This window comes from Bombyx mori, chromosome 1, assembly GCF_030269925.1.
Source record: "Bombyx mori chromosome 1, ASM3026992v2".
NCBI lineage: Eukaryota > Metazoa > Arthropoda > Insecta > Lepidoptera > Bombycidae > Bombyx > Bombyx mori.
The window spans coordinates 10,130,912-10,142,997 of record NC_085107.1 but is presented as its reverse complement, the minus strand read 5'-3'; the positions used below and the strand labels follow the sequence as shown (position 1 = coordinate 10,142,997).

The 12,086-nt window shown below is 36.1% G+C and overlaps 1 protein-coding gene across 7 annotated transcripts in view; it reads left to right on the top strand.

Moving 5' to 3' along the window:
- The window catches only part of Nep-L (neutral endopeptidase 24.11), a 40,610-nt gene that overhangs the window by 10,901 nt on the left and 17,623 nt on the right, over window positions 1-12,086 (top strand). For 5 of the 7 annotated variants that reach the window (XM_062672993.1, XM_038016588.2, NM_001043494.1 and 2 more), the window contains 1 exon segment: window positions 10,948-11,084. In XM_062672993.1, coding sequence (XP_062528977.1) covers window positions 10,948-11,084 — 137 coding nt within the window. 7 annotated transcript variants of the gene reach the window in all.

Here is a 12,086-nt window from a genome sequence, read left to right as displayed (position 1 = left end):
AGAACTTTATCCACTCGAAGTAACTACTGGTCTAGGACCTTGAAAAAAATTTCGGTGCTTGTTTAAAATTCTCACCAGGGCATTGTTAGGCAACTTTTTTCGATATTACTTCAATTTGGTGATGTTATAATGCCATAGCAGATTTACGGGCCCACCGGCCACCAGGCGACTAGTGGGTGCCCTCGTTGCAGTTGCGAATGCCAAAGACATTAGCAAGGTCAGGGTCATTAATCCACAACAAGGGAATCTTTTCAAAACCCCGTTAAAGAGAGAGATGAATTTTAGTACTAAAGAAACATTGTGGAGGGATTTCATTCTAGAGCAGGAAGTACATAGCAATAATTATTCTTTGAAACTCACTGTAGGTGAACACGGGTAACAAGGATGAACTTTCCTTCGGTTAGGAGTTGTTCGGTGGTAGAAATAAGGTTATAGAATCTCTTATAGTTCCCTAGAATACTCCCCTTGGAATATACGGTGCAAAACACTATGAAAAATATATATTTTTTTGCAGACCTATGAATGGCTTTATTAGCTATTATTTACTGGAAAAGTCTATAAAAGCTTTTAGACAAATTTTGTGAGGAGAACAAACGTAATATGAAGAAATATTTGTAAATATATCAATATAACAAACTATATGAAAAATTTTCCGCATTTCCACATAGAGTTCAGATTACATTACACAATCTATTAAAAAAGTAGCCCTGAAGCATTATTTTGAATGACAGATTATTTTCAGTTTGCGTTTCAAATAATTGAATTATTTTGTCTATTTATGATGTTCCAATGATCTTCTTTGATGACTTCAACTTTTGGTAGAAGTTAATATGTTATCACAACGAACAAAATTTCTAAATCTCGGGTTGTAATTTTCAGAATGGATTAGAACATAATTGTGAGGCGCGGAAAAAAAAGACAATAGACAAACCACGTAGGCAGTGTTGACGAATTCCGATTTTCTGTAAATTCTATAAGGTTGGGGAAAAGTCTTTTCGCATTATAGTATGTAACAACTTGTAATAAAATCTCTCTGGCTATACTATTTGTGTCTGCCTGGTTTTGGTATCATTAAAAGTTTAAATTTTAAAGAAGATAATTCCAAATTCAACAAAAAAAAACTCGATATTTGGGTACCTCACGAGCTCACTGAAAGAAACCTAATGAACCGTGTACTCATTTATGATTCTTTATTACGACGTAATGAAACCGAACCATTTTTGAAGAAGCTGATAGCTGGTGATGAAAAAGTGGATCACGTACGACAAGAAAGTGCGAAAAAGGTCGTGGTCAAAGGCTGGTCAGGCTTCACAGACTATGGCGAAACCCGGGTTAACTCATAACATGGTGATGCTGTGTGTGTGGTGGGATTGGAAGGGCATTATTCATTATGAGCTGTTACCACCAGGCAGAACCACCGATTCTGAAATCTACTGCGAACAACTGATGAGATTAAAGACAGAAGTTGAGAGAAAGCGGCCGGAATTAATCAACAGAAGCGGTGTGGTTTTTCATAATGATAACGCTAGACCTCACACATCTTTAGCCACTCAGCAAAAATTAAGAGAGCTTGGCTGGGATGTGTTAATCCATCCGCCGTATAGTCCTGACCTTGCACCTTCAGATTTCCAACTGTTTCGGTCTCTTCAGAATTCTTTAGGCAGTGTCAGGTAAACATCACGAGAGAACTGCGAAAACCAATTGTCGCGGTATTTTGATCAGAAGCCCCAAAATATAATATAGCAATGGGAACATGTCCCAAAGATGGAAAAAAGTTATCGAACAAAATGGTACCTACATACTTTAGTTAACAAAATATATTAAAAAAATGTTGTGATTTTTCTTAAAAAAATGCGAAGAATCTTTTTCCCCATTATATTATATCGAACCAGTTTATGTGTCGCGTTTATATAGACAGCATATACGTTTTCCAATGCGATGCGCTTTAAAATCTATGAACTTCGATATCCGTTTAGTACCGAGCAGTTTGACGTTCGAAGGTAAATCTATGTAATATAATTTATTAGGTATTTCTATAAGTTCCTATTCGGTTTTATGTCCATATATTCAAACGTGATTTCTATGCAATTAATTTAGTTTTATTCTGTTTAGTGTCTTTTATAAAATTCAACAGAAAACACAGTCGAACTTCCAGATTTTTTCTCAATTTACTAAAACATTGTTTAACACAAATTTCGATTCATTAATCTTAAATCCTATTTATAAATAAATAAAGACGAGGAAAATGAATTGAGGCAAAGCTTCTGGGACTATAGATCCATAGACTACACAACATTAATGTTCATAGAGTATATAATCAGTGAGCCGAAAAATTAAGAAAATCGTGTTTATGCAATAACACACCACCACGAAGTTTCTTTTTGTTCGAAATCTATAGCGACTGCTTTGAGTGGTCTCATTAAATATACCTGAATATTACAATTGTTCAAATTACACGTATTATGCATGGATGGAATTATTATGCGCGAAAAGTTTGCACGTAAAGAATGGGGTTATCTAATTCAATTTTATTTTGTTCCTCCTATAAGTACAGCGTCAACTCCTTTGATGATACTTGCCTCAATATTAACGTCTTGTGACTTACAATTATATTAAGTTGAAGTCTACTGAGCTGTAAGATACCCAGTATACATTTTGTGTACGCCATACGATTCTACTTTGGTTTGGGTAGGATCGATACTTATGAATTTACTATAAAACCGTTTCCAACGATGATGAAAACAAATCTACATGTAATAAAAAGCTAACGACCGAAATATTTTGCCCTCTCACTGGTAACGTATCCTGTCTTATTTCAGTTAGAAAGCATTCATGCATTTCGATTTGTAGGGTAGTTGAGTTTTTTTTTAATTTTTTTATTGTTTAGATGTGTAGCTCACAGCCTACCTGGTATTAAGTAGTTACTGCAGCCCATAGGGACTCGCCATCAACAGATCCAAAACTAAGATCATCGTCGTTGATCGCACAAAAAAGTTGGAGCTTAGTGGAACACTAAACCTTGAGCTTGTTGACAACTTTATTTACCTAGGCTCCAACATTAACAATACTGGATCCAGCGAACTTGAAGTACGACGGCGTATTGGAATGGCAAAGGGAGCCATGACCCAGCTCGATAAAATCTGGAAGGACCATAACATTACCCAGAAAACAAAGACAAAACTGGTGCTCACTCTGGTCTTTTCCATTTTTATATACGGAGCGGAGACCTGGACTCTTAAAGCAGTTGATCGCAAACGCGTGGATGCTTTTGAGATGTGGTGCTGGAGAAGAATGCTCCGGATACCTTGGACAGCGAAGAGAAGCAATCAGTCTATCTTAGATCAACTGCAGATCAAGACTAGACTGTCCACACTCTGCCTTCGCCGCGCACTCGAGTACTTCGGTCATATTGCTCGGAAAACACCGGATAGCTTAGAAAGACTATTCGTGACAGGGAAGATCGAGGGAAAGAGACCGCGCGGGCGCAGTCCGACAAGGTGGTTTGACCAAATCCGCACCACACTAGAGATCCCATTCCACGACGCCCTTCATGCGGCCAATGATCGGAGGCGCTGGCGGGACATCACAAGGAGTAAAATCATGTCGAATTATAATGGTCACGACCCTCAGCAGTGAGGAAACGACGCGAGGAGGAGGAGCCCATAGACATCTATAACGTAAATGCGCCACCCACCTTGAGATACAAGTTCTAAGGTCTCGAGTATAGTTACAACGGCTGCCGCACCCTTCAAACCGAAACGCATTACTGCTTCACGGCAGAAACAGGCGGGGCGCTGGTACCTACCCGTGCGGACTCACAAGAGGTCCTACCACCAGTAATTACGCAAATTATAATTTGGCGGGATTGATTTTTTTTCCACAACACGTCTCCTGATTTCAAGGACAACGATATCCGCATTGAACTGTGTTTCGATTTCAGTAATGAACAATGAGGTTATCTGGCAAAAAATAACATATTCGTTTTCGCGCGTTAATTATTGTCATTTTGTTATTTTTACCGCATCGGATACTTTAGTTTTTGTGGTGAAGGACAACACAAATAAAGTGTTGTTCTTCGACATTTAAATGTAGAGCCAACTAACAACAAATTATCTAAAAAAATATTTGTTCAGATTTAAGTTTATTTGGATACAGAAAAAAAAAACAATATCTGGTCTGGCACAGTTTATTTGACATGAATTCATTCATCATCACATTAAGAAGCTGGTAGCTTAGTAGCTGGTAGATAAGTGCCATAGAAAACGTGGTTTAAGAATAATAAGAATATGATTATAATATCACTACATAGTATAAAACAAAGTCGCTTTCTCTGTCCCTATATCCCTATGTATGCTTAAATCTTTAGAACTACGCAACGTATTTTGTAGCGGTTTTTTTAATAGATAGAGTGATTGAAGAGGAAAGTTTATATGTATAATAATTTACATGTATAATAACATCCATTAAATAGGGGAGAAATACTGTTGTTTTTGAGGTGTCTAATGTGATGTCGTAAATAATTACATTTTTTCCGCTTACATTGCAAACGCAGGCTGAACCCTACGAGATATCTCTGAAACGGCTGGACCGATTTTGACGAGACTTTCATTGATAGGTATCTGATGATATAAGGAGTAACTTAGGCTACTTTTTTTAGACTAACTTCGCCTCGCGGTGTCACCCGCGATACGACATTAACCATTAAAAGAAATTTAATGTTTCCGAAGCGAAGCGAGGGCGGGTCGCTAGTATATAATAATATATAATTTCATGCCATAAAAAACCGAAAAGAATATATATATTTTTTAAGACTCCTTAAATAAACATAAAAAAAAATTAAATTAAAGGAATCGTCAGGTATCTTACAGTTGTACAGGCACGTGTAGATAAACTAAACCTATAAAAAATATCAATTAGAATTAACAATTCGACCGCGGCGTTTTACAGTTACTGTGTTGCCGTATTAAAAACTTTAGTCGTTAGAATGTAACGTTCATAAAAATCATTACAATTCGAAACGATTATCGCTTAAACGGTTTCGGGTATTGTATTTTTTTTATTATTTTTTTATTGCCTTTGTAGGCAGACGGGCATACGGCCCACCTGATGGTGAGTGGTTACCGTCGCCCATGGACTTCAGCAATGCCAGGGGCAGAGCCAAGCCGCTGCCTACCGCTTAATACTCTCCACAAGCCTCGTTTGAAGAAGGACATGTCATAGCGCTCGGGAAACACCGTGGAGGGGAGCTCATTCCATAGCCGGATGGTACGTGGCAAAAAAGATCTCTGGAAACGCACTGTGGATGATCGCAGTGGCTCCAGGTAGTATGGATGAACTCTACTCCGGTGGCGGGCGGTGCGATGGTAAAAACGAGATGCTGGTATCATCTCGAACAATTCCTCAGAGCACTCCCCATGGAACATACGGTACAAAATACAGAGGGAACCGAAGTCCCTCCGCAGACCCAGAGGCTCCAAACGATCCGAGAGAATGGGATTATCGACAATCCGAACGGCCCTCCTCTGTATGGAGTCAAATGGAAAAAGCTGGTATTTGGGAGCCCCAGCCCAGAGATGGGAGCAGTACTCCATGCGAGGCCGGACTTGTGCTTTATAAAGCAAAAGTCTTTGTCCAGGCGTGAAGCACCGCTTCGCTCTGTTGAGGACTCCCAGCATTTTGGACGCCAACTTGGCTTTGCCTTCCAAATGACTCCGAAACTGGACCTCGCTCGAAATGTCGACCCCAAGTATCCCGATACTCTCGGAAGGTTGCAGGGATACTCCTTGGAATTAAAACACAAAAAGGCAACTTCGAAGGCAGCGATGCAAATGTTCTATAATTTATTTACCGTAAAAATGATTTCACGCTATAGTTAGGAACATAAATATCTTACAAGACTCCTGGCTGAGCCTTGGCTGGCCCACCTGTCCTGGTGAAACTGGAAAGGCCTCCGGGCCACCAGTAATCCTTCAATCATAAAAAAGTCTTACAAGAATAAGCTTTAAATGTCCTGCATAAAAAGTGTACTTATTCCAAAGAAAATGATATTTACAGTCATGTTTATTTAGTTGAAAATTAAAAAAGTACGTTTAAATATTTAGAATTTAAAGATATTTAAAAATATAAATTTTTAAGATACTGATACAAATTTTGTAAGCAACTAAACACAATTAACAAGTTGCGAAGATAATCAGGATACTTAATTTTAACTTAATCAACTTGTGAATTTAGTTGACAATGATTAATCACAATTATCTCTTGTATGTCATTGAACTGTTGAAGCCCGAATTGAACAATAGATGTGCGTGTAACGGTATGCGCATATTGTCCTGTCAAGAAGTCCTAACTTGCCTGACCGTTAGATGACTACGATTGTACATAATTTATTTTCAAATCTTCTAATCTTTAACGTTAAACCGCAAGCCATTGTGTATGCTTATTGGACCGGCTCCAATCATTGTATGCAATCAGGAAAGCATTCGTATTTCATTTTGAATTGTCATTGAAGTTTTAGGTGCGAAAACCACGGCATTATTAGCATATCAATTCTCTCCGAACTGTGATCGTGCGTAAATAGAAGTAAATATACTGAATTACCTTGACATGGGTCCGGTTTAGTTATTACGATGACCGACCGAGAAGTTAAATGAACTCATTAGAGACATTGAACTTGTAACACTCATTATGGGTGAACAGATAAATACTTAATACTTCAATGAATCGTATATGTTTGGAACGATTGCATCATTGTTATATCTAGTGTTACCTGTGGTCACTGATCAATTCGAACGTAACTTTCGTGCTATTACGAGAAGAAATCAAGGAATTCTAATAACAATTTTACGTAATAAAGCCCCTCTGGGCCCTCGTAAAAATAATCGTAAATAACAAAGAAATAATATCTTATTAAGCTGTCTACTTTGTCCACATTAAACGTTCTCTGCTCTCTAAATAGCTTCTTAACTGCCTTAGCATTTAATTTCCTCAAGTGATTTCTTCATATTGACCATTCTCTGCTTTTTTCGCTCAGATTCATGATTATTTTCTACCAGGTCAAAGAAAATACCAGCCATACCTCTAGTTAGTTAACTTAATTTGTTTCTAAAAGTGTTGTTTATAATAAAGCCTTCTATTCAGATGACACAAAAATTTTAGCGGAACATTAATGATTTAAGATTTACGTGTTAAGTGTCGTGGATTTTGTAAATCGGATGACAAACAAAAAAACTTATATTTATATCAGATGTACAATTTGTATCGTAATTATGTAAAAACATTAAAGAAAACGCAAGGTGACACGAATTATGTAAAGTTACTAATAGAACTTCATTAATAACTTAAAAAAATAAAATACTCTCTTACGAAAGGGAAAATAAGAAATACATCATGGTCTTAGTAGCATTATCATCGTTATTGACATAATTTCTTAGGATTTTATCAGTTATTTCTTTGAAGTCTTCCCATTAATTAATTTTTATCGCAATCAATAATACTTAAAGGTCCGTTGATATCCGTCGTAAGTAAAATGTTTAAATTCTTATCACTGTGCAATAATAAATGTTTTCCTTAAAATAATTTAAATAACGTAACCTTTTCTAGACGTCCGTCTTTTTACTTATCTCCATATTAGATCCCTTTCCAAACAAACTTATCGCATCTGCGCATAGTCAACATTTTATAACGTAAGTCACAAAAACAACAAAGCAACGACACTAGCAAAAAACCCAATAAACATTGATGGCCTCCTTGATACCGGTTACTTAAGATATTTAAATAAGAAACCGAATATTTAATCTGAGATTTCAAATATATTTTTAATTCAATAGAGGATTCGTGCTTTAAAACTAAATTTTGTTACTGATTGTTACCACATCGGATTAATCATAGACTACAGACCGATTGCCATAATAATGGAAATCTCGATACGGTCAAAACAAGCACTTAACAGTCGGTAAATATCGAATACAGCTCGTGTTAGTCGACTGTTTTGGGGTTTGTTGTCGTGGGAAAATTCATTACTTTCCATAGGTGAAAGTGTGATTATTGCTGGAGAGCGCAATAAGGCAAGCTAAGTGCGGTCGACTCTGGAGTGCTGGCACTAGTTAAAGCAGCTCTTTGTGACTTAGAGGCGAGTGCAACTTTGATGGATATTTGTAAATCTGTCTGAGAGTCCGTTGTTCCCACTTCAATAATTTACATTTTGTAAAATAAAAGACAGGGACAATCCACTCTTCAAGTGTTTAGTCCGTTTAAGGAATTGAGTGAACGTAACTATCCAACCTATACAGAGACTGCGAATTCGAAATCGATCCTATAATATATATTTCTAAGAGAACGGTATTTTCAAATCATGGCCCCATCCCTCTCGTGAGCGTATTACGAAAGCTTATTCATTATTTTAATACTGAAATGTCATCAAATCTTCAACCACGGCTATTGTGGGGTACGAAGTCATTGTTTGCAAGCTCAAATTTTTTTGGCCTGAAAAATGACTATTCTGTTTTCCCAAAAAAATACGTCAACGGTTACATTCTGAAATCTTCATGAATCTGATGATTTTCTATTGAAATGTGCAATGCCATCACAAAAGGAAATAAATTTCATTTACCAAAACTAGACAAACGTCGTAATGAAAATATTCCTAATGATTGAGCAGTAATACCTACCGTTTGCATATTTCTGCCCCAAAGCAAAATACCATTCGCTATGAAACGTAGAACGATCACCAACCATCAGTAATCAACTAACAATTCTTTTAACATCATGTTTCTCATTATGATATCCAGTCATGTCATTCAGGATGAAATGTCAGGGAAACTCCTAATGACATTTAAGATGGTCGTCAAATTTATACATATATCGATTGCCAGAGCCGGCACCGCGGCGGCGAAAGTGAATTGTGCATCGACCGTATATATTGCAAAAGTCAGTCTCGTGAAAAGCAAATCATTCAAACCACTACACATTTTGATGTCACTTTCCGTATTTAAGCCAGTATTTTTTTAAAGTTCCAAAACAAATTTTGGAATTCAAATATGCTCGTGACATCAACCTAAAATATGTGCCATTTCATCCACCCGAATCAAAACACACAAATGTTTAACATATTAGTCGTAAATTATAAATTAAGGAAAGCAACGCCATTGTTGAATTGATTTCGTCAAAGTAAAACCCGGTCGCGTTGAATATCAAACATTACGGTACGATAAATCAGGTTTCAATTGTTTAATTCATCCATCAAACAAGTTATCTTCACTGTGTGAATTTAACTAAAGAATACAAAACAATGTCAGCATTTTTTGCAGTACTTTCGTAAGGCAATGCCAGGATTTCAGTAATTACAATGTAATCCTAAAGGAATAGGGGCGAAGGGCATGAAATACGTTGTGTTGTTTTTCTTACGTTGGAAGTACAAGCCCATTAACTTTTTGATACGGGTACGTTTCGTGAAATACAGAGCAACGCAGGCCTGGAATCTTCCGTGAGACCCCATAAGTTCATAAGAAGGGATCAAGCGAGATTCCCCCGCGACTTCTTTTCGTTGGTACCAACGAAAAATTGCGGCCAAAAGAAAATTAGGTTACCAAAACAAATTGAAATTTGGAAGCAATTTTCTCCCTCAAAGAATAGCCACTTTCAATTATGTTTTTTATATAATTTCACACAAATGTAACTATACTATCACAAACTAAATATAATCAAAAGACTAAACATTATTTAAATTAAGTTTAAAATAACATGGCGAATAAATAACTGATCGCAACCATTTTCTTCGAAACAAGAGGTGGCTTGTTCAATTGAATATTATAACACTATAAGTGGAACCCGGTCACGATTCACTGTGACTAGGGCTAATTGTATGAAAAACATCGATTTCTTGACATTACTCGCACGCCACCTACAGTACGTTCATTGTCCATATAACAAAAATCATACCTGGAGTTCCAACCACAACAACTATACCACAAAACATGTACAATGACAAAAATGACAAAAACATGAACATACAAACGAATTTCGATTTTTATTTACATTTAATTATAGGCTGGGCCGAACAAAATGTATTTATTGCCAGTGATCTCAATTAAAATTATCGGAGTCTTCTCTGTAGGGAACATGAACCACGTTTGTCGATTCAGTAACGTCGTATCGACCACGAATTAAAAGCGTACCGTGATTATTTATTTTCCTCAACATTTTGACATGAACACTGTGAACATACACATGTGAGTGACACTGAATAATTTATAGTATTTTAGGTTTAAGACTTTCTTTTACACCAACGTACGTGCTACTATTTACTAAATTTGTAAGAAAGTTAAACTGTAATTTTATACAATGAATTTTTATTTTGAATTACGCTCGCCCATGCTCATACGAGTAATCGTTCATTCTCAAAACGAAATATTTTCGGAAGACCCTTAAAGTAAGTTATAAGTAAATAGGCAAAAAAAAAGTTGAATCTACTTACTAATCTAAGTACGTATATAAAAATGAATTGCTGTTCGTTAGTCTCGCTAAAACTCGAGAACGGCTGGACCGATTTCGCTAATTTTGGTCTTGAATTATTCGTGGAAGTCCAGGGAAGGTTTAAAAGGTGAGAAAATATAAAAAAGCTCGGAATTATATAAAAACAATTTTGTTTTTCCTTTGATGTGTCCCCTTGATGTGTCTTTTATTTATCGATTGAAGCACTACAAAGTCTGCCGGGTCAGCTAGTAGAGAATAGAGATTTGCTTTATATTGATAAAACACAATAAAATTATGAAAGTTAAAATAAGAATTTATTTATGTCGCGTAATGTTACAATAAAAAATTCTGTAATTCTGCAATTCTATAATATTTTTTCTGAAAATATGGAAAAAAGTTTTTTGCAATTCTTGAAAATAATATAAGTGATGTAATCGTACAACTAATTAAAATAATAAAATAAAATTATCATCGCAGGCAATCGTTCTGGCGACCTCGCACTGACGCTGAGAAACGATGGATGATGATAGCTGGAGTGGCCGCAGTGCTCGCCGTCGCGTTCTTGGCAGCCTTCATCGCCAGCCTTCTCCTACGAACAACCAGCGACATAAGCGGTAAGATTTCATGCTACACCCAAAACGCGGCTTACAACTTTTCCAGAACATTCAAAACCTGAACACATGATATATATAGTTAGTTTAAACGAACAACGATTTTTTTAATAAATCAATGTTTTTTTCTCCCGAAAAAAATATAATCCACATATTTATAAATAAACACAAACTACAATTGACCTGAGAACTACCAGAACAATCGTGGGATAAACTATAATGGTTCATTGAATTACATCACTGTTTCACAAGCCACATTTAAAAGACTAAAGTAAGTCTCTAAATAGAATATTGGCTTTATATATAAATGCAATAACGGCTAGAGTAAAACTGCATTCCACTAAAAGTACCCATTGATAATATAAAATCATGTCAATTTAAATGTATCTGCGTTAAGTGGGATATTCGATTATGTACAATGGAAATTTTATTTTTTAAACTCGATTAGGGCGTTTTTTAAAACCGCGCGAGTAAATATTGGCAGTACCGTTTAGATAGCAGTCCGGTAGTATCCAGATCTGAAAGGTGAGTCAGGCGTTATACAATTCAACTGAAACATAGGTCAAAAACTCAGGTCAAAAAGCGGACGGCGCTATTCACGTTTTGATGTCCGTAGGCTCCAGTAATTTCCAGTAAATTCAAGTAATAAAAAAACAGATTCAAGCGAAACTACAAGTTCCTAAAATACAATAAAAGCGATTGTCACTCGTCAAAATTCATCAAATAGTTTAGTTTTGAGCTGGGTATTTATTTCGAAATTCATTAAGTCACAAAACGATAGTCAAATAGGGCGGTGAATAAAGGTGCATTGTTAAACTCATCTTGGTATGCCGATCGAATGTTTAATGAGAGAAAATTCTTTGTATTATTCAAATCGTACTGTTGAAATGTATCTATTAAAACTATATGCGAATAAGTACTAGATTCAATATATTTTTGAAAATTCAAAGTGACTTTTCTTAAGTTTCGGCTATTGAAACTTAAGCAGTCAACGATTTTTCTTAG